Source organism: Balaenoptera acutorostrata, chromosome 5, assembly GCF_949987535.1.
Source record: "Balaenoptera acutorostrata chromosome 5, mBalAcu1.1, whole genome shotgun sequence".
Lineage (NCBI taxonomy): Eukaryota > Metazoa > Chordata > Mammalia > Artiodactyla > Balaenopteridae > Balaenoptera > Balaenoptera acutorostrata.
The window spans coordinates 38,663,845-38,688,125 of record NC_080068.1 but is presented as its reverse complement, the minus strand read 5'-3'; the positions used below and the strand labels follow the sequence as shown (position 1 = coordinate 38,688,125).

Genomic DNA, 24,281 nt, shown 5'->3' with positions numbered 1-24,281 from the left:
AACTTTGTTGGTTGGGGGACTTTGAAAGCAGTTTCCTTACCTCGGTCGCGGAGGCCCAGACACTTTTCCTCCCCTCCGGGCTGCACCGAGGCCAAGGCAGCAAAGGGGAGTCGCAAGCTCCTTGTGTATTGGTGGGGAGAGGAGGTTTGAGCCGAGTTGTCACCATTCCTCGCCCACCCCCGGTCTGGCGCTCTCGGTTGGCACGTACATCATCTATTAACTGCTGTCCCTGGACGCAGTGCATGATATATTCATTTTTATCTTTAGTAAATTATAAATGGAATTCTCGGCGCGCTCGTGTCTGTCTGCTCGTGTAGGGCTACCGAAAGGAGGCGGAGAGGAGGCTGTGGCCCGGATCCTGACCCTGATTGTATGAATAAGTAAGCAGGATGCAAGTGATTGGGTTAGATGCTGTGAAGATTTTTTTTTTCTTTTCTTTTCTTTTCTTTTCTTTTCTTTCTTTCTTTTTTTTTTTTTTAAGTTAGGAAGAGGGTAAAAAGACAGCCGGGGGTGGGGGGGAAGGCAAACAGTGCATCCCCAAATCCTCCCACTTTCGCCCTTCTCGCAGCCAGTTGCCGTGCTGCTTCTGCGGCTTTTAAGGTCTGGCGGCGAAGGAATGTCTGCCCCCAACCCGCGACCGCGGTCCCCACTTTCAGCTCAGACGCGCTGATGTGCAGACGGGTCTTGTCCTCCCAGGGCGGCGCCGGGTCTTGGGTGCGGGACACGCGCGGGGCCTGAGCCCGGGGACCTGGGAGCCTGAGCCTGGGGCAGCCGAGCCGTTGAGCCGCAGGAAGGACGGCCGCGGGGAGGCAGCCTGGCCGCGCGCCCGCCCGGACCCGCTCCCTACCTGCCCCCGCCCGCCACCTCGCCCGCGCCGGGGGACAGGCCGCCCAGCCCTCTCTCGGCCCGACGGCGCCCCATGTCCCCAGACACCTGAGCGCCGGCCGCGCCGAGGAGCCTCCCACGGGGACAGCCACCGGTGCCCTTCCTCGCGAGGAAGATGGGGCTGGAGACGCTTTCCCTGGGGATGCTCGCGTGGCTGGTGGCCACGGGGGCTGTCCTCTGCGCGGAGCTGGGGGTCTGCGCCGGCCTCGACTATGACTACACTTTCGGTGGCAACGGAGAGGAAGAGGCGGAGGCGCTGGACTACAAGGATCCGTGCAAAGCCGGTGAGTGCCCTCTCGGGGCGAGACGGCGGGGGCGCGGCTGGCGCTGGGAGGGCGCCGGGTCTCACCTGTCTCCTTCCCACCCCCTCCCCACCCCGAGGGGCCGCGCCGCCTCCTTTGCCGCAGCTCTGCGCCGGCAGGACCGAGTGCCAAGCTCTGTCACCGAGTTTGGGGACCTCCTGGAGTTCCTACACCCCACCCCCCACCCCCGCCCCGGCGCGGCGTGACGAGCCGCGGACGCAGCAGCCAGGGCTCTGAGTCCAGCGCCCGCGGCCCGGCGCTTCTCCGGCGGCGCCGCCCTGGTGCCGGGCGCCCGCGATCCCGCGCTCGGGCGGGCGGACTTCACATCGGGACACCTTCGCCCCCTCTCGGCCAGGGTCCTGTGTGCGTCCCAGGCGACAAGGGGATGGCGACGTCCTCCAAAGCTCCCTCGCTGAATAGGTTCAGAGCATTTGCCCATTTCAAGAAACCTTAAAAACACTTCCAAGTTGCCGTCCCATTCAAACTCGTTTCTCGCCCCCACACCCCGTTTGCACCCTGAGACCTGCGGTGGGACCGGGACGCCCCTCCCGGCCCTTCTTCCGCCGCCTGAGGTCGGAGTCACACGCCCTGGCCCCGGGCCCTGTTCCACTGAGTTGAGGCCGAGGTGAACTGGGGTCGGTGGACCCACCATTCACTTTGCGAGGAAAGTGATCACGAGGGTGCTGGGGACGATTAGGTGAGTGCCTGTAAGCAGAAGGCCCGTTCTGCCTCATCTCAAGAGGAAGGGAGGGCAAAATCCCCAAAGTAGCTTTGCCGCTCTGATTCTGTGCGGATGGTCTGCCTGCGATGTCTTCCTTTCCTTAGCTAGGTAAACCTCTTTTGACATCTCTTGGGCCTGAAGTTAGGAAAGATGTACGCAAATGAAGGAAAATGCTGGAAATTCCCTTGTTAACTTGTACCTTTGATGGCACATTGTTCTGACAAGGAGGGTATGTTTGTGACAGGGAGCATATGTGTTCGCGTTATCAGATCTTTCTTGTTGCACTCTTACTGCGTGTACTTCTTCAAAACTTGGAGTAGCTTAGCAGAAATATGTCAGTCTGGAATTCAGAATTCTGATTTAATTCAATTTTGCTTATAAGTTTCCTCATCACCTTTAACATTCAGTCTATCCCACCAGAAGTTTCCTAGGCCTTCCTTGATAGTTTAGAGGACAAGACACCTTTCTGCTGTGGTTGGGCAGCAACCTCAGTATACAACTCCCTAAACCTACTTTTTATTGAGAAATTTGTTTTGAATAATGTTTGCAACTGGGTGAAAATTGAGGGTTTTCTTGTTTTAGGAGAGGTAGAAATGAAGTATATTATTTCTAAAGATTGTCTACGAAAACACCTATTCTGATGCTCTGTTGTGTGAAAGATTCAGCCAGCTACCAATACAAGAAAATCAGGGCTTATCTATACATTGATCTGATTTCAGGAAAATAAATGTAGGTTTCTATACACATTAAAGTAAAAGCTTATGCTTTAAAAAATCATTAACTTCAAATATGCATATATCATAAGAAGTATCAAAAGTTAGCTAATTCATTTTCAGAAGTTATGTTGTTTCAGGCTTATCTTAACATTAGAAATTGTATAGAAGAAGGTTCTGTGAACATGTGTGTTTTTCTATTTAAGAGTGTTTGCAATTTTACAATTTAGTTGTACCATGTGTATTGAAACACACCTCAAGCATAAATGTCTATTTTCCTCAGCACATAAACATCCAGGCAAGATAAAAACAACAACAACAACAAACTTAAGAGCATTTACTTTTATTTTTCCTTTACTACTGGTTTATTTTTGAACAGAGCTGTTGAGGATAAAACAGCAATAAAACCAAATTTGAATGGATTATTATTCTAATCTTATTTCTTCCCAATTTTTGCATACAAGAGGCAAACCTGTACATGTGTGTAATGAAAGAAATATAAGAATGGCCCAAGTGGAAGACTGAGAAGTATGGCCAAAATCTGAGATCACTTTTAAATGATCAACCCTGCTTTTTTAACTTAGAGAAATGAAAGGCTTTAATTTACCATCTTGGCTAAAGAGTAGCAAAATCTTAGTCCCTCTTTTTGGCACTGTATAAGACAAATAAAAGTAATAACAGGGAAAAATTAAATAGTACATTGAAATCCCAAACAAGAGTCAAAAAAGGTCACTAAAATAAGAAAGATGAAGACAGATATGTGGAAGATAGCCAAAAAGTAAGAGGGGGTGCTCTCCAGACTCCAGGATACCTTTGATCTGCCCTTCCCCAAGAGCAGAGTGGAGGGCATGGCCCACTGAATAAAATGCCCTTCTCTAACGGGGGTCCTAAGGTTCCTGAAACTATATGGTGGCTTGATGTCATAGTGACTAGCATAGCTTTATGGTTTCAAAGCACTTTGAGTACATTATTTCAGCTCAATGCACAGCCCAAATAGTGGAATTTGTTAATGTTACCATTACCCAGATAGGAAAACAGTTGCTCCATGAGGTCAAACCCATTTGTTAACGTTACCCAGAACTTGATTCCAAGTCTCCTTGCTCAAAGTCTGCTTGTATTAAACAATTACACTGTAATCTTAGCTGGCCTTTTGGAGGCCTTCCTTGAAATGCAAACAACAGAAATTTGTCCAGGTTTATCTGAGTCTAAACTAATAGAAGTGTAGTTACTTTCATTAACTGATATGAATGAAATGACTAAGAACATAATTTCATCTTTTCTAAATACAGTGAGAATATAAAGTCCTTGAGGACAGAGATCATAACTGATTTTTAATGTTTATCACAGGGATGGATTAACATTGTTAGATATCTGGAAAGTTCTCAATACCTTCTCATATCTATAGACTATTAATATTGATCTTCATCCCTCATCTACATCTCATTCTAACCAAGATCAAATGTTACCCAAGGAGAAATATTACTTGTTAAAATTATGCCATCCTTAATATATTTGTGAAACAAGATAACTTGTATGCCTTTCAAAACTCTGATTTGAAGTTCATGAAACTATAGGACAGAAAGGAAGATTTTGTGTTAATTTAACTTTGCTTTAGAAAGAAATTTTTGATATAAATAGAAGTAGATAAGTCAGTGTAGCACAGACTCAGATGTAATTTGTATAGCCAAATCCATTAGGACAGAAAATAGGTAATTCATCTCTATATATAAACAGACACAAAGATGCAGATAATTCAAAGGAATGTCTGTCTTGCACATTAAGGTGTCAGCACAATACATAGTCATCTGAATTTGCAATCAGATTTCTCTTACTTTCTCTAGTTCAAAAGGGTCCTGAGGGATACTGAGAAGCTGATGCTGCAGGAGGTCATTCCAGAACAGAGACTGAGGAGTACTGTTTCATTGTTGTACTGTACCAGTAGATGTTAATCTGAGTATCTGTGAATATCTGTGAAGAGCCTGGGCAAATTCAGTGTGCAAATTAATCTCTCAGATTTGTCTATAGATTACCTGGAAAAGCAGAGACCTGATAAACCAACTCTGTGTTCTCTCCCTACTCCCTACCCCATTCCTTCCTCCCTCCCTCCCTCCCCCACCCTTCCTCCCTTCTTTTCTCTTTTTGTATTTAAGGGGGTATCAGGAAAGCACAGGCAATTGGAAATATAATATCTAAAGAGGAAGATTGAATAAATTAGAATTTTGAATGATGAGTAGAGGCTGATAAGACTGATAAGGAAGGGTATCTTTATCCTCTTAAAGAAGTGTGAAAACTCTGAAAAAAAAGTCTTCCCTACCTTTAATCTTCTGAGTAAATGATTTTTTTTTCTTGAAAAAAATCCAAGCATGATTAAAGGTCAGTGACTTGCAAGGTTAAATCTGTCTTTAGAGTGGCATATGCAAGCTTGTTTATATAGAAATAGGCTTTTGATATCCTAAAGGATTATTCTTTCTGCTTTTCTTTATAACCAGTGTCCTAATGTCCTAGTATACTAATTCTTGGGGAAATTTTCATAAATTTATAATCTCTCAGTAAGATCTTATCATTTTTTGGTTCTCAGTGTTGTACTTTCTAGCTTCATTGGCAGCCTCCTAGGTATGGCATTTTAGAATTTGATGTTGAACCCTATGTCTATTTTATTCCATCATAATATTAAATATCCAGACATATATTTATTGCCTGGCACCTCTTTAGGTTGCCAAACCCTCATGTTAAAAATGTATTTCATAGAGCTGCTTCTCTTAGCTAGTCTCTTCTGTTTTAGTTTTCATTCCTCAGATTTTTTTTTTTTTAGAATTTTAATTTTATTTATTTATTTATTTTATTTTTGTTTGTGTTGGGTCTTCATTTCTGTGCGAGAGCTTTCTCTAGCTGCGACAAGCAGAGGCCACTGTTCATCGCGGTGCGCGGGCCTCTCACTATCGCGGTCTCTCTTGTTGCGGAGCACAGGCTCCAGACGCGCAGTCTCAGTAATTGTGGCTCATGGGCGTAGTTGCTCCGCGGCATAGGGGATCTTCCCAGACCAGGGCTCGAACCCGTGTCCCCGGCATTAGCAGGCAGATTCCCAACCACTGCGCTACCAGAGAAACCGCCATTCCTCAGATCTTGATTTTTTTTTCTCCTCCTGCCTCTAGTGCCAACTCAGAAGTGGTCAAAATACAGTTTTTGCAAAAGGGATGGATAAGAATTCTGTATAGTTGAATTCTATTCATCATTAGCCAATAGTAATTCTTTAGCCCTTGTCCTTAGGGCCTACATTGATTTTGTTGGGTCCACCAATGGCAGTTACTGATACTAGTTAGGAATAAGATAGATTGTTTTTTCTTAAATATATCCTCTCCGTCTAAGACGGCTCTAAAGCTCCTTTTTGTTTGCTTGTTTACACAGTCTCCTGAGATCTTCCCACTTTTTGTCTCTGAACAGGGTAGTGTGCTTTACAAATTCAAATTTTAACTGGCATCCCTTCTGTGAGGTAGTTCCTGTAATAATTCATGGAACCTTTATGGTTTCCCTTCAAGTAGGTGCTCTTTGAGCCCTCTTTTCTCTGTTTAGGCCTCCTTAGCCCACAGCAGAACAGTTAAAAGTGTGTAAGAGCTAGTGAAGGCTTTTTGAGAAAGTTAATATATAATTCCACAACTTTTCCTCTTGCCCTCATGATGGCTCACTTTTCTACAAAAGTCTAATATATACCATATATAGTTTCTTCTACAGAAAACGTATTTTCTTCCCCCATTGTGTATGTATGAATCTGATTTTTGTACATCTTAGCAACTTTCCCTGATTTAAAATTTAGACTCACTTGTTTGTAGTTACCACTATATTCTTTGTAAACCTTAAGAATATTAGTCACATTAATGATCCTTTAGGCCTCTCAGTCAGTGAGTGTACTGGACAGGGGTTAACCCTTCAATGTTCCTAGATTTCAGGTAGATAGTATCAGATGCTAGTGACTTACTATCATTAATTTTTTTTTCTTTTTAGACTGTTATCTATTGTTTCTAATAGTATATTAGCACCATCTGCTTAAAATGTTTAAAACTAGGACCTTCCCTAAGCTTTTCTAACAATGCTTGGAAAAGATAGAGGCAAATAATCCATTTAAAATGCAACCTTGCACATCCTGCTGGGACCATCTGGTGTCTGGGGAGGTGGGGGAAGGGAGCTCTGCTGCTCCCCCAAACTGTAAGGAAGGCCCCCGCCCACAGCATTTTGAGCCCACAGCGAGGCCTGGGCTAGGCCAGGGCTCAGGTGCCTGGCCAGATTCCTGGGGATATGAGATTTCCTCTACTAGGGGAATTTTGAGGACTCTTACAGCTCTTTCATGTTCCAAGATCTGGAATTAATCATGGACTTATCCTTCCTAAATTAAGGTGTAGAGAGTTCTCTCCCCAACCCTGGATACAATAGAATGATTTAGCAATGTGGCTTCGGTGGTTTATTTCCTTTAGTTATCTATTGAAGAATGCTACGAGAGGAGGAACATTAAAAAAATAATTTATAGCCTCAAAGCTATGAAACAAATTGCATAGAATGTGTTCTTTCTCAGAAATCAGAAGTGGGGGCTCCTTGCTTATTTATTTAGTTCTTGACAACATAAGCCCTGAAAGTGGGATATTGACTATTAAATTTTGAGACATTGTGGGCTGGCTAATGGAATGCTTGCTTTGTCAGCTCCTTACAAAATGTGTACTAATCCTGTCAAGCTGCATTTGTATTAAGAAGTATGGTAAATTAGGTGTTAATTGAAATTCAGAAAGTGAACCAATGAGGTGTTTGTCTTAATCAGCTCTTCTCCTGCAACTTACATTTATAGTTTAACCTAAAATATTTGCCATTGACCATATTAAAAAAAAAAAAAAAAACTTCTCAAATTATAATAGTTCCAAAAAGTTGAAACCATGGTCAGAAGTGTTTCCAAATATACTACTTTTCCCAAAACAAAATCTAATTTTATGTATTAATATGCTACTAAAGCATTCATCTCAATGTTTGAAAATGACATTTCAACAATTTCTAACACACTGCCCCATTTTACAAATCAGGGAGTCATTACGGAGGTGGAGACACAAACCATGTGTTTACTATCAGTGTCTTCTGTGTTGATGAACTTCCTATTGATGACACTTAATTTGTGTGATGAGGGAGGAAGATGTGGAATAGTTTTTGTATTCCTTACATTTCTCACTTTTGTTAAATATCAGCACATGGATTGTGTGCCACGGGGGCACCTCAAATGGCCCCTGGCCTGGTGGTTGATATCAGCAGGTTCGGAGTTCTTTTTCTCCATGAGTGGATTTGAAGTGTTTATTAAGATAATCCCAGCCCTTGTGCAGCATTGGAACCACCTTGGCTTCAGTTCAGTCAATTGACTATCCTGAAAGGATGGAGCTCCATTCCTCTGCCCTGACCTTTCTGATCCAAATGCCTAGTAGTTGAAGTTTATGGTTTTGTGTTTTGTACTCAGATTTTTGTGTTATTAAGTATCCCTCACTGCATGAAAGTTAAATCCCAGGGAAGAGCATCATGCAGAACTAGAAAAGAGCCAAATGGAGAAATTTCCAGAGAATAAATCCTTGGACTCCATATACCTCACATACCTAGGAATTGCCTTCATGACTCATGTCAAAGTAACATAGCTTATATTTTTACATTGTAAAAAGTCTCGTGTCTTCACCATATCCCTATCAATTAACATTATTGTTAACCCTTTTGGACACATGAGGAAACTGAAACTCAGAAGGATCCAGTGTCTGGTCTGCCATCCCAGTTGATAAACAGTGAGAACTTGACCCCAGGTTTGGTATGTGATGCCTCTCTTTTTATGAATCTCCTTTGCTGGCTCTCCAGTCAGTACAAACATATTAAGACTGGCAATTGAAGTGATGGTATTTGTGCCATGTGCATTCATCCACTGTGATTTTCTTTAGTGAGGATACATCTTGCCTTCAACGTTCTTGCATTTTATAAGCCATATACTGTACTGTCAGAGTAAGGCCAATACTTTCAGTTGTATGGAATATTGGGCAGGACCTACTCCCTTTCAAGAGAGTATTTCCTAAGTGCAGAGTCACAAATGAAATACCTCAACTATGTGTAAGACAAATGAAAATGAATACGACTAATTCTAATAGAGATATATTTGAGTGCAAAGTAGTCTAGGGGAGAAACTGCTATATGTTGCCCCAAGTATATAAATTGTGACAGCAGGCTTTCCATGTTGTTTAAGGCGGGGGTTGAATTGGATTTGAGTAGAATTCAGTCATTAGTGTCTCGTTCTTGGCACAGGCCCTGGCATTTTATGTGGTACCCATTAAATTGTTTCACATTTTAGATTGCTTTCTGAGTATTCATTGAACTCCTGCTTATGAGCCCATAAACAGTGTGAAGAACATCCTTTCAAATGCAGGCTGTTCAGGAAAGTGGTTTACAGTGTACATTATGTATGTAAATGATGTGTGAATGCCTTTGAGAAAACAAATATGCTGTAAGAAAGTACTTAAATAACTTTATCTTTTCATTTCCAACTTGTCTAAAAGCCCTCAGGTCAAAAACTTGAACGCTCTGACGGCTCATAGAGTTAACTAAATTTCTTGGAACTCCAGTCTGGTTTCCTAAGAGTAGGAAGTCTGGCATATTCAAAATATATACTATGTGTAATATTTACTATATTACAATTTCTTAGAAGAAAACATACTACTGTTAGCAAATTATCATGTTGTCTAGGAGGAAGATTTTCTGCTTGTACTTTTTCTCTAACAAAGGATTAAGAATGAAACTGGTAAAACAGTTTTTCTAAACCTAAGAACAAGGGGAGGTTTTCCTTTCATATTTACTTTTTAGTCCCAGGAGAAGAAATAATATATATTTGGATCTCCATGGAGTGTGGCCTGCAGGCAGTCATCAGTGGAAGAATAATTAGGATTTGCCACCTGGAATGGGTAACAGAAGTAATGACCTAAAAACCAGGGGCCTTGTGTTGCATTATGTTTCTATGTGCAAAGAGATTGTGAGCAGTTTGCTGGGGGAACAAGGGACCAAGAATTAAATGCAGAAAGAAGATTCTGATTATAGGCTATACCTCCCGTGGGTCCCAGGATTTAAATGTTTATAATAAGAACAGATTTCTCGTGTATGTGAGGGTGGAATGGAGCATCATACACAAAGTTGTATGCTTCATAAACAAGTATCCTTTAATACCCCTTATTTCTGAATTGCGTGGTACCTGTAGCTTAGTGCTTTATGATAACATGGGTTATGTTACCCAATGATAGAATCAGAATTTGAATCCAGAATTCTGGATTCCATGTGCTGCCATGATGTTTCTTCCTTTTTCTTCTTCTCCCTCTTCTTCTTCTTCCTCTCCCTCTCGCCTTCCTCCTCCTCCTTCTTTTTCTTCTTCTTTTGGTATGAGGGCTTTTTTGCAACTTGGGGATGGCTTCAAAAATCATTTTCTTTAAAGATTTCAGGGAGGCCAGAATAGTGCATCTATTAAAATCTTGGGCTTTGGAGTGACATGGATATGAATTCTAATACTGGACACACCACATAGTAACTACACATAGTTTTACACAGTGAGTGGCTTTTGACAAGTTATTTAACACCTTTTTGTTTCAGTTTTCTGATCTATAAAATGGGAATGATGTTATAATTCTCATGGTGTGTTTTTTTTATATATAAATTTATTTATCTATTTATTTATTTATTTTTTGGCTGCGTTGGGTCTTCATTGTTGCGCACGGGATTTCTCTAGTTGCGGCGAGTGGGGTCTACTCTGTTGCGGTGTGCTGTCTTCTCATTGCGGTGGCTTTTCTTGTTGCAGAGCACGGGCTCTAGGCATGTGGGCTTCAGTAGCTGTGGCTTGTGGGCTCTACAGGGCAGTCTCAGTAGTCGTGGTGCATGGGCTTAGTTGTCCTGCAGCATGTGGGATCTTCCTGGACCAGGGTTTGAACCCGTGTCCCCTGCATTAGCAGGTAGATCCTTAACCACTGCACCACCAGGGAAGTCCCTCATGGTGTTATTATAAGAATTAAATGGATGTGAAGTGAAAATCACTCTGGAACATAGTAAAAACTGTAATTTTTATTCATAGTAGCATAAATATATAGGAAGTAGAGGGTTTTTTAAAAAATTGCAACTGCTTACACGTAAGAAGATGATCTTTATAAAAACGTTTGTGGGATAAAGTTATTTTCTCTTGCCATATATAAAAATGTATTCATATCTCAAGTCCTCTAAACCTTAAAATTGAGTTTAATCCCTCAGACAGACCTTTTTGTTTGGAAAGATATCAGAGGTAACCAATAGAAATATCTCCTATGTGTTGTTCTCCTGGTTATTTGCTCAGATGCCTAATACACTCAAAATATATTCACAATTTTCAATTCATATTGCCTAATGTGTGAATAGAATCTTGGCTATATAGTCTTTCAGTAATTTCTGGTTCATGTTTTATTTGCCATCTGAATTAACTTGAAGAGCTTACATACTCACAACCCTATGTTTACACAGAGCTAAGTTTACACATGGCTCTAAGCTACAAATATTCATAAATTCATCAAACCTTTATTGAACAACACATACTTACAGAAGTATGAAAAATGATACAGTGCCTTACCTAGCGTAGTCTTAACTTTACCATTTGTAGGTAGATGATAGTTAATGTATAAAGTTTTTTATGTTTATTAATCACATATTTGTATGCTAAAATTATTTCAATTTAGCATTTGCAAATGGATACTATTATAAATTATGATAATCAGAATATATATTCTTGTAAGTTTTTCCTGCAATTTTCTTTACTCATGATATATGAGAGATAAAGCTTTGTAGAGAGTGTAACAACTTTTAAGTCAGTAGTTTGTAGACTTTGTTACTCGGCAGCAGGCTGGGATAGGATGTAAGCAATTATTTGGATGTAGTCTGTATTGGCAATCATGCTTTCCATTTATTCTTTTCTCAAATACCTTGATTTAAAATTTTCAACTACTTTTTGTCATATTTTTCCATATTAGCTACCAGAGTACATCTCTGTCCTCCATAATATATCCCTTCCTTAAATGCATTTAAAGGTATGTGGTTAACTTTTTCTTTGTTTACAAATTAGGAGAAGCAAAAGCAAATGATAAAACAGATGAAATGAATATCTAGGTTTTTTTACTTACACTATTCTACCATGATTTCAAAAAGCAAATATAAGTTTTTCTTTCTTTACATAATTCTATGTGGGTAGTGGTATGGCAATTGGAAAACAACCTGGACTGGTAGTCAAGAAATGTAATCTCTACTATTGGTTCTGCTGTTGTATTTTCATGTAACCTTGGGGACGTCCCTTGATTTTTCTTTACCTCAGTCTCTGAGACTTAGAAATCTCTAAGCCTGTTCAAGTCCCAAAGTTTTCAGAATCCTGGTTTCTCTGACATCAGAACAAGAGCTCTTCTGATGTGGTACCAAGAAATCTCAGGGCCAGTGACCCACACTGTCCACTCAGAGGAAAGGGAAGATTTTACACCTCTTCAGTGGTCAGTCTTGATAAAGCCTGAGGTTTCTCATGGTTCCAGCCAAATCATGGCAGCCACCAGGTTGCAGCTGCGATAGGTTGTGCAGTTCCTTGACTTGACTTTGCCAAAATTGGCCTTGAAACCAATTTATGCATAATTTCCCACCGCTCTTTTCCAACCTCAGTCCATCAGTAAAAATCTGCCAGAGTAGTGACAAGTTATGTGGACATCACATATGTGCTTATCAGAGCATGTTAGTCTCACATCAGCATCAGAATTGAGTGTTGTTCAGTCAGATTTGTATGTTGGATGAGCAGAACATGGCCAGTGGATGGGAAAAATCCAATTCTTTCAAGTTTGAGGTCAATATTCATAACGGAAAGAACAAGAAATTTAGGCAAGGAAATTGCAGGAAAGTTTTTCTGGCTCTAAGCATTTTTACTAAATACACGACATATTAAAAGACACATTATATTAATCACTTATATCTATACTTGAAAACATTCTTCTGCTTGGCACAAGAGCATCATGCTAATTATCTTCATAAAATTCAACTTCACAAACCTCCAGTTTACTGAATTGTCTAGTAAGGAACTACTCTTTTCATCATAAGTTAACTTATGTATATACTTTTTTAATGAAGAGTCTCAATTCTCAACCAAGTCTTTACCAAAGGAAGTTTTCATTCTTGAGCTTTTATAATAGTAAAGAATGAACTCCAATAGAAATTAATAGCATGAATCTAGGTAATGTAGTTTAAAGAACACTGGATATTGTGTCAGGAGACCTAGGTGTAAGTCTTGACTCTTCTGTGTTTACTTACATTATCTTGGTCTACTTACTGAACATTTCTGAACCTAAATTCTCTCATTTGTAACATGGGGGTAGTGATACTTAGTCCATAAAACATGTAAGGGTAAAATGCACAAGGTCTTGGTAAACTGTGATGCACCATACAGATGCAAATTAACACAACCAGTATTTTGCAACTGATATGTTTCAGGAAGATGCTTGGGGTGTACAAATAAGGTGTGTTCCCTTATAGTAAGGATTTCAGTATCTGCCAGAAAAAAAGCAACATGTGTTTCAATTATCAATATGAATGTGTAATAAACAAAATACTGTGGTAACACAGAGGAAGGAATTCATTAATTATATTTGGAATAGAGAAGGCTTGTAAAGGAAGGTGGCATTTGAACTGAATCTTGAAGTCTTGTAGTATTTTTCCTGGAGAAAATGTGGTGTAAAACTTTAGAATCAAATAACTAAATAAAAATTGAAGTTGTGAAGATTCATGGACTTTTATGAAAGGACAATAAGTGGTAAATAATCTAATGTGGGCAGGGTATGTTAGGGTTTGTGCTTTGGCAAGAAATGATTCTGTTAGGTGCAATGTAAAGGATCTTTAATGCCTAACTAAGGGGTGTGAGTTTGATCCCTTTGGCAGTGGGATGGGGACTTACTGAAGTTTTGAAGCAGGTCATTGGCTTGATAACAGCCACATATTTTTAAAGATAAGTGAGGATGTGAAGGATGGTCAGATATAGTTGCTGTAAGAAGTAAGGAGCAAGTGGGAGGAGGGAAACTTGCTGGAGTAAGAGTAGAGGCAAGTGTTGATGAGTGCTTGCATATGCACTGTGTCAGCAGTTGTAGAAAAGAGGGGTTCTATTTAAAAGACCAGTCAACAACTGGATGGCCTTGGAGTGGAGGTCGAGAGATATAAAGAAAAGGAAGAGTTCAAGATGATGTCTTCGTGGCTGCCTACATGAGTGGCGTGAGAAACTGGTACAGATAAGCCACATAAGAAACAGGATAAAAAACGCATTTGTGTTTTGTAAAGCAAGTACGTTTGGATCTCTTTGAGTTGCACAAAATTTTTGATGTTTGTTATGCAGGTCTTGGCCTGCTGTTGTTCTTTAAGAGCAGATTGGTTATATCTGGGCTTTTGTATTCTGTATTAACTTTGAAATCAACTCATCATGTCCCACTGTTTGGATTTAGATGAGAATTGCATTGTATCTATGGGTTACTTTACAGAGAATTATTTTTTTGATACTGAGTCTAATCCATGGACATGGTATATATCTACATTTTTAGGCCTTTTTAAATACTCTTAATATTTTTATCTCTAAAGTTTCTTTCTTCATGTTTTGATAGACTTATTCACATATATTTTCTACTTTTGATGACATTTTGATATACAATTTTATAAAATTTCTCTTTTAAGTCATTTGCTGCTCTTGTGTAGAAATGTATTTGATTTTTAATGTAGTTAATTTTTACCCAAAATCTTTTCCAGTCTCTTATTAATTTTAATAATTTATCTGTATATTTTTCACATAGGTAATCAAATCATCTGAAATAAAAGTGTAGCTTTGTTTTTTCATTTACAATTCCTGTGCTTTTAGTTTAATTTAATTTATCTTGCCTTATGTGCTGATAGTCTTCCAGTGTTGCATAGAAGTTATAACTGAGACCTAGCTTACTCTGTTCCCAGTTTTAAAGAGAATGCTTTCAATTATTTATCAATTATGTTACTTGATGTCTTTTTAAAAAATAGATACCTTTTATCAGATTAAGGATTTCTGCCTTTCCTGAGATGATATAATTATCCTCATTTCACCTTTTAATGTGGTAAATTAGAATAATTGATCTACTAATATTAACCCACTTTGTATTTCTGAGATGAACCCAATTTGATCACAAGCTATCATTCTTTTTATATCCCTGTATTCAATTTGTTGATATTTAGTTTGGAATTTTTGTTTTATGTTCAGTAGTTAAACTGGCCTGAAACTTTTCTTCTTCTATTGTTCTTGTTAGGTTTTAGTGTCAAGGTATGTTTGCCTTATAAACACTCTGGAACAGTTTGTGGAAAATTGGAATTATTTGTTCTTTTTAATGTATTGAAAGAGTTTCTCTTTGTTTCTGTTGGGTGTCTGGGAGTACTAACAATTCAGGATAAGTTTAAACTAAATTTTCTGCTTAAATTTATTGGACTACCATGGTAATATAAATTTATAATGCAAAGCTACTTTGGGGATGATTTTTCCTTATGAGATTTCAGAGGATATTAGCTTTTCTCCATTCTACTTAGGTTCAAGTTTTCAGAAAATCAGTTTTTGTGAAGTTACCTGGGGTGCTTTGAGTCCCAAATTTGGGAGTCCCAGATTTTTGAGGGGTTATTCTATTATACTTTTCAGCTTGGGTGGACCTTGGACTGTGTCTTCTGTCCTCTGAGCCCTGCTTGACAACAAAATTCAGTAGCCATGTCAACCAAGCTTGGCACATGCCCTCAGTTGAGGGCTGGCTTTATTTAGTCTTCTGCTTATCTGTCTGGATTCCCTCCTTCGCTCAGCCATGAAAATGTTTTACTCATGTTGTCATACATTCAAGGAGATTTTTTAAAGTATTTTATCTAGCATTTTTAGTTATGTAGGAAGCTCAGCCCCATAGTACCTAGTTTGTCATTTTGGCAGAAAACAGCAGTCTTTAAAAGGGACTTTAAAAGTTAAAAAGAACTTTAAAATATTAAACATCATCAGGACATTTCCTTCTAAATCTTAAAAATTATGATGATTAAATGGCTTTATTTAAAAACTCATTTATCATTGTTTATTAAATATAACCATAGATCTTCTATAAGAATATACCATATGTCTACTTTGGTTAATTGGTAATTTCATAACGATCGAGGCACCATTTGTTTTATCTGACCTTTCAGGATAGCTATGCACAAGAACTCCAGAAGTTTCATGAATTTTGTGTGATGACTTCATTGTAAATGTAAACATTTTTATACCCTTCACTTGAAAGGATTCAATTCAGATTTCACAGGGGAAGAACGTCCATGTGTAAGTCAAACTAGACATTGTGATTTGCAAGGGAAAGATGCACTGCTTGAATGAAGCAGTATACAAGTTATCTGCACTGACTTGCTGCCTTTAGGCAAATTTGATTACTCTAACCTTTCAGGATTATGCTTTTCTTAAACTTTCCAGTGAGGTAGATTGGGAATGTGTTTCTACATCTTTTGATATTTAATGTATCTGTTTTACTAATTTTGAAAAAATAGAGAAGCAACCCACCATCATTTGATATCTTTAATTTTTTAAAAAATTAATAAAGTTTTTTCTTTTTTATTTAAAATAAGAATAACTTCTTTAACCTCTTCTCACATGACTAGTCAAAGTTTTAATAATACAATTTTAACCTCAATTAACATCTACTCATTCAAAATTTCCTGTATTGCCTTTTTAGTTACAGGACCTCAAATGAAATCTTATTAAGTCATAGAAATGTAGCTCTGAATGTACTTTTAGAGGTTATAACCTCAAACTCCTCATATTAGAGGCACTATAATATTTTGAAGTCCTAAACAATCCCAGTTATCATGCTTAACTTATTTTGGAGGAGATTATGCAAATCGATGGAGTTGGTGGTGGTGACTTGTGTATATGAAAAGAGGTAGATTAGAAAGGTCACTGCCATACACTGTGTCATTCACTGATTCGTTATTGTTTCCTGAAAATATGCCATTAATGATTGCTTTGAATTAAGCACTGTTCTTTCTATGCATCTTTTCTTTTAAAACACAAATACTCTTTGCTGGGTAAATGTTAAGTCATTAACATGAAAATCATTAATGTGAAAGATCAGACCTGTTTCATAAACATACTAGGAACACAGAAAATAAGAATGTGGAGAAAGCAGCTCTGAGGACAACTCTAGCCTACTTTACCACTTTGCTTTTGCGTAGCTCCTAGTCTGGGTACTCCAATGACTCTCTTGCCGTTTAAATTTTTGCATTCCTTATATTGGCGCCTCTGCATTATTCTCAGTCATTCTTAGTCAGCCTTGATCTGGGTTGTGGTTATAGAGATTTTTCTTCTCTAAAAGAAAGTTTTAGAGATTTCATCTTTAAGGGGGTAGCCGTTTCCCTCAACTTCATTCTTTCTTTTAAATCCAAATTGTATTTGTCATTTTAAGTAATTAGTGAGCATGTAAGCAAGTACTGAGTTTTTGAGTGAGACTATCACTTGATAGTCTAATAAACTTCCATAGAACGGTAATAAGTTTTAAAGTGCTATTTTAGTACGGTTTTCTAAATGAGTGTTCACTACTTAAATAGAATTTGATCCAAATTTAATGATAATATTTCTTGATATGGGACTGACTAAAATCTTGCTAAATTCAAGCTATGTAAACTTCTGCTTCTGGCCAGGATGGAGTAACAGGGACCAGATTATCACTGTGCCTAAAAACTGTACAAAATATAAGGAACAATAGTTCCCAAGACATTGGGGATCAGGCAACAAGGAGAGTGGTCGTTGGGAAATAGGAAATAAATGAGGTGAGCCCTATGACTGCCCCAGCTTACTATGTATACAACAGGGTTGGAGAATCCAGGCAGAGACCAGAAGTTTCCCTGTTGAGGAGATGGAGCTGGGAGTCCAGAATCCAAAGCAGCTAGAGTTTATGGGGCAAAGTACCAGAGAGGAGAGAACCGCATGGAGAAAACTTTGGAGACCTGCAGAGAATTCCCAGCAATGTCCAGCCCAAATACTCAGCAGACTAGTGATTAGTGCATACATGTAAGAAGACTACCCAATACTCAGGAAATAACTACCCAAAAGGTTAAGAGGGAAAAACCCTTGGAGCTCACACAGAGCTGGTAAGAATGTTCTGTTGTCACCCAGGAGAGTGGAAAAACCTCATAATTTACTAGGCATCAGATAGAATCTGAGAAGAGTTTTTCCACAGTATTGAGAATAGCTCTAGCCTAAACACTGCTCTTGTCCTACCTAACAAAGCTTGAAAAAAAGATCAGAAAGGATCCAAGTAATCTAACTGCTTCCCAGAATAAAACTCAAGAGTATTTATAGGAATATAAAGATATCCAGCAACCAACAAGTTAAAATTCAATCAGCATTGCTTCTGGCATCAAATCAGTGTTGCAGCATTGTTTTAAGAGGCAAAAAAAGAAAAAAATATGGAAACAATGAGAATGTCTAACATTAGGAAAATGATTGACTTAAATATGTTATATCCTTAGTAAAAAATAAAATGAAGATATTGAAAAGAATTAGTTAAAGCATATATGTGTTGATTCAGCTCTCTAAATCAACACATATATGCTTTAACTAATTGTCTATATTCATGATTTAATGAATGAAAAATAAAAGCAAGCTTCGAAAAAAACTGCAAAAATTATATATTTTGTCTATATATTGTTTACATATGAAAAATAGAGAAAAATAGAAAAAGGTATGGAAGAACACATACCAGGTTGTTAATATTTGTTACCTGAGGAAATGGAATAGGCATAGGGTGTAGAGACTATATAATTTTTTCTTTCATATAATTGAATTGTCTTATTTGTAAGATAAGCATAAAGTACTTTTAATTTTTCAAGCCTTAAAATATTTAATAGGAAAAATTAATGACAAAGACTATGTAGGGATATTAAATATTTTTATAATACAAAATGACTATGGAAATATTAGTTGACTATATGCTTTCAGTACAACTGTAAAAATAGGATAAGCATGTAAAAGATAAAGACTAGTAAGAACTTGAGAGTTTTTTTAAAAGAATGCTAGATTTATGTATACTTCCCCCCTTTGTTATGTCTGAATGTTTGTGGGCAATAATAATGATAGTTCCATTATGTAAAGTATGTAAAATATAGATGGATGTGGATGAAGTGTAGATGAGAAAACATAAAAATGAAAGTTATTAGCATGGAAAGCTTATAAATCATTTTGCTTTTTCAATTTCCCCAAACTTTATGTAATGTTGTAATGTATTTATAATAAAGTAACTCAAAATCCGACTGGGCTTGCAAAGAACTACAAAAATATAATTCACAATGAGGAGGAAAATCAGTCAAATAAAAGTGTCTCAGAAGTGATACAGATGATGGAACTAGTAAACAAAGACATTAAACTAATTATTATAATGTTATTTCATATGTTCAATAAGCTAGAAGAAAGATTTAAAAAATAATTTTTAGACATGAAGAATATTAAAAAAGACCCAAATCACATTTCTAGAAATGAAATATCCAACATTTGAAATTTAAAATATACTGATTGGTATTACCAACAGATTATCTGTCGCAGGAGAAAAGATTAGTAAACTTGAACACAATACAAGAAATTATGCAAGATGGAACACAAAGAGAAAAGAGACTTTAAAGCACAATAGAGTATCAGTGAGTTGTGGGACAATGGTAAGTGGCTTAGTGTGCAAGTAACTGGAGTTGCTGAAGGAGAAGAGACAAATGTGGATGGGGTGGGAGAGAACAAAGCCTAGAAAACTATTTGAAGAAATAATACCTGAAAATTTCTAAATCTGATGAAAACAGTAAATGTGTAAATGTGATAATCTAAATAAATCCCACGTACAAAAAGCACAAAAAAATCTGTACTATGTCACATAATATTTCTTAAATCCAGTGATAAAGAGAAGATATTAAAGAAGCTAGAGTAAAGAGCACATGGCAGAGGAACATACAAAGGAATTACAGTTTACCCTTGAACAACCTGGGGGTAAGGGCACTGACCCCAAACAGTTGAACATCTGAGTACTGCTATCTGTTCCTCAAAAACAAAGGAATTGATAAATGACTCACCCAAGGGAAGGAGGCTGAATCATTTTGGATAGAATCAAGACTCAAATCCTAGTTTTTTTGATTGCACATATTGTGATCTCTAATTGAACACAAACTTTCCTCAACACTTAGTTAATGTAAAGATCTATAAAATGGCAATACAGGTACTATGTTTATTGAAAAAAATCCATGCATGAGTGGATCCTGGCACTTCAAACCTGTGTTGTTCAAGGGTCAACTGTATATATAAGAGGAGCAAGGGTAAGAATGACAGCAGATTTCTCATTGTAAGCAATGTAATCTAGTAGATAGTAGAGCAACATCTTCAAACTACTGAAAGAAAAACAGTGTAAACTTAGAATTCTTTACCTAGTTAAAACATCTGTCAAGAAGTGAAGGCGAAATACTTTTTCAAACCTACAAAAGCTGAAATAATTTATCCCTATCCAACTGACCCTACAAAAAATGTTAAAAGAAGTCCTTCATATACAATGGAATGTTACTCAGCCATAGAAAGGAATGAAATCTTGCCATTTGTGACAAGGATGGACCTTGAGGGATAAGAGAAATGTCAGACAGTGAAAGACAAATGATGCATGATTTCACTTATCTGTGGAACCTAAAAAACAAGTGAACAAACAATAAAACAGAAACATAGTTATAGATACAGAAAACAGACAGGTGGTTGCCAGAGGGGAAGGGGTGTGAGGGAAGGAAAGAAGTAGGTGAGGGAGATTAAGAGGTACAGAATTCCAGTTGCAAAATAAGTGAGTCACAGGTATGAAATATACAGCATGAAGTATATATTCAATAATTATGTAATACCATTGTATGGTGACAGCTTGTAACCAGACTTATTGTGGTGATCAATTTGAAATGTATAGAAATATCTAATCACTTTGTTGTATACCAGGAATGAACATAGTGTTATAGGTCAGTTATACTTCAAAAACAAACAAACTCATAGAAAGAGAGATCAGATTTGTGGTTACCAGAGGCGAGGTGTAGGGGGAAGTGGAATTGGATGAAGGCAGTCAAAAGGTACAATGAATTCTACAAAATATTTAAGGGAAGAAACCCACCAATTTTCTAATTTTACACAAAATTTTCCGGGGAACTGAAGAAAAATCATATGATCATTTCAGTATGTGAAAAAAAAATCATCATGACTAAAAACTTAGCAAACTTAAGTTTGCAAAGAATGTAATGGAAGTTCCTTAATTTAATATACATTACCTACAAAAAATCTATAGCAGATATATCTAATAGGGAACTGTTGAATCCTTTTCCTCTAACATTGGGAATGAGGCAAGGATGCCCACTATAACCACTTCTACTCAGATTGAACTGGATCTCCTGGCAAGTGCACTAAAACAAGAAAAATAAAAGACATAAGGATTAGAAAGGAAGATATAAACATAAATGTCATTAGTAGTCAAGAAAATATGAAGTAAACCCACACTTACTGGAAGGACTAAAAAGAAAAAGACAATACTGAATGGGAGAATGTGGAGCCACTGAAATTCTCATACAATGCTGATAAGATATAATCACTTTGGAACCTGCTTAGCAATATCTGGATGAAAGTAAAAGTCCTCCAAGTAGATGGCAAATGACAAGAGATGAAGATCTGAATCTACTCAAAGGAATAAAAAGCATGGGAAATGGTAACTACATTGCTAAATGAAGACGTTTTCATTGTTTAAATCTTTTTCATTGTTTGAAACTTTCCTTCTGCCCTGTATTATGTTTGATTTCACAAAGGATTTGATGTACTAAATTCTCCTGTTTAATGTGACTTTCCATACTCCATTTAGTTATCTTCTGGGGCATATCCACCTTGTCATCTTCTCCCTGTTGTCTTCCTGTTCACTGGCAAACACTGCTTGCACCCCCTCCCTCCCTAGATTAAACATGCACACACCTACTTTTATAGAGGTGAGAGTTGGTTAAAATTAGCATCAAATACAACGTTTAGGATTAGGAGCTGAAATGAAGAGAGTATCTAAATGTGTTAAAACCAATTTTATGATTCCTAATCTGTTTTCTAAAAGCATCATCAGTTGCTTTTATGACTCATTCCTCAGTCGCTCACCAATGAAAGATCCCACAGATGTCCAGTGAGGCAGGTACCCACGTTATAGTCTAAGAATAATTCTGCTTGTATTTTTAGAATAATAATGTTACAGCTCATTTCTAGGATAGGAGCAGTTTTCTAAACATTATGGTCCAGGAATCAGAAAACTGCTGATTTGTTTTTGTAAATAAAAGTTTTATTAAAAAAATGTTTTATTGGAGCACAAGCCATGCCTGTTCTTTTACATCTTGTCTATGGCTGCTTTCACGCTATGACTGTGGAGTTGAGTAGTTGCAACCACTAGAGTCGCAAGCCTTCTTGCAAACCTAAATTATTTACTCTCTTTAAGAAAATGTTTGCTGACTCCTATAGTTAATTAATAGCAGCAAACGCAGAACTTACTATGTGCCAGGTTATTTTACTATATTAATTAAAATATTAATTCTAATATACTTAAAAATCATATGAGGTAGGTTCTCTTACAATACTTATTTAACTGAGGAAACTGAGGCACAGAGTGGTTAAGTAATTTGTCCTTAGTCACAAAGCTAATAAGTAGTAGGGCCAGGATTTGAACAAAGGTGGCTTAACTCCAAAGTCTGGGCTTTTAACAGCTTGTCTCATACTGCTGCTCCAATTGAAGAAATAAAGGAAATACAGAATGTTTTAAAAATCCAGCATGTGGAATACATGGTGAATTTATGGTGGACAGCCAGCCAATTTAGGTGAAAATCAGGGAATTATTTTAATTATAAGAAAGAAGATAAGATATATTTAATTAGTTCTGGATTAATTACTGCAGTTTCTTCAGGCTTATTCATGAAAGAATAATTGTGATAGAAGCCAATTTTTAAAAAATTGTAAGTTACTTTTTCAAATTAGGCCTGTATCTCAGTACAGTAATTTAACAGGACAGTAGACTCAGGCTCCTTTTATCAGCTTCTTCATTTCTCGATTTTGTCTTTCTGGTTCAGTGTCATATCCGTGGAACTGTTTCACCGAGAAATCAATATCATTTCCAAAATTTAGCTTCCTAACTTTGAGTTTTCTTTAAACCTGTTTTATATCTTCTGCATCAGTGTAGTACAGAAATCAGTAAACATTTATTCCAGTAATTGTTTGCAACTATAACTTATGAAACGAAACAGGCTCAAGAGATTCTGACAGCTTGCTTATTTTTCTTGAAGCTATTTGAGTTTGGATTTTTGACACAGTGGCCTCAAAAAAGTTTAAAAATTATAATCATACAATTTGGTAACTGTTTCTCCTTATGGAGATTATGCTTGTGACCAGAGTTTAGAGTTATGGTTTTATTAAAAAACCATTATGCCACAGCTTAATCCATTTTTGGGCTCTAGGGCCATAATAGATAGTTCTTTCAATATGCGAAGCATGAGTTTTGTTCATCATGAGGTGTTAAAGCAATTCCTGTTTATTGTATCAAACAGCCACAAAAACGTGTTCATTTCCTTTTAGTAGGTACCTGCGGAATATATGAGGAATTAAAGAATATTTTGCAGAGAGTGCCATATCCTGCAAAGAGACTATAGTCTGGTAGGGAGTAGTAGAAGAAAGTATACAGATGATCGTAATAAAAAAATGCAGAAGGTCAACTTCACATAAGACACTATAAACTTGTGATAAGTTAAACAGCATTAAAATATTGAAATACTTGTTCAGGAAAATAATATAAGTTGATATGGAAGATAACAAATCTTTGTCACAAACAATGTTATAGGACTTGAAAAGGAAGAGATACTCTTTTACTAGTTCACCTTTGGACTGCTTTACAAAGAGGTGGAACTGGGTTTTAGGTAGATAGGAAGGATTAGATTATAAGAATACTAAGTATTTCTATAGCACTTAATTTTTTAAATGCTTTTTTATATCTAATCTAATTTTGTAGCCACTTATTAGAACAAGTAGTATTGTTATTCTAATTTTTAAAGTAATTTGAAACCAAGAGGGGTTCAGTGGCTTCTGTGTACACAGCTGGTGTGTTGTGGAAGTACTATTCACACCCAGGTCTTCCAGCTCTGCATCCTCTTAAGTTCTGTATTGTACTACCCCTTAAAGAGAAGAGTGGAAAGCACAAAGCTAGAGTCAGTCTGCCTGGAATTCAGGGAAAGGTGGTTGGAAATTAGGCTGGGAGGCAGAGAGGGTCTAGATTCTGAAGCTCCTTAAATACCTGAGAATAGATTTGAGGTGGGAGCAGGGAAAGAGAAGATGAGTGGACCATTGTAGGACAGACATGATTGTGGCACAGACCAGGGTATTAGTAATGAGGTTGGAGGGAAGTGTTTAGACTCTGGGTGCATTTTGAAGATAGAGCCAACTGGATGAGTGGGGTTTTGAGAGGAAGAGAGAGTCAAAAATGATTCCAAAGTTTAAAACTTGAGCAACTAGAAGAATATAATTATGGGGAACACTGAGAGATGAGCAGGTCAGAGTTG

At 37.6% G+C, this 24,281-nt stretch overlaps 1 protein-coding gene across 2 annotated transcripts in view; it reads left to right on the top strand.

Annotated features, from left to right (window-relative positions):
* The first annotated feature begins 817 nt into the window (after positions 1-817).
* The window catches only part of TLL1 (tolloid like 1), a 236,128-nt gene continuing 212,664 nt past the window's right edge, over positions 818-24,281 (top strand). For both annotated transcript variants that reach the window (XM_007176711.2, XM_057546214.1), the window contains exon 1: positions 818-1,169. In XM_007176711.2, the coding sequence (XP_007176773.1) occupies positions 1,001-1,169 (169 nt within the window). In that variant the 5' untranslated portion in view covers positions 818-1,000. The remainder of the gene's footprint in view (positions 1,170-24,281) is intronic.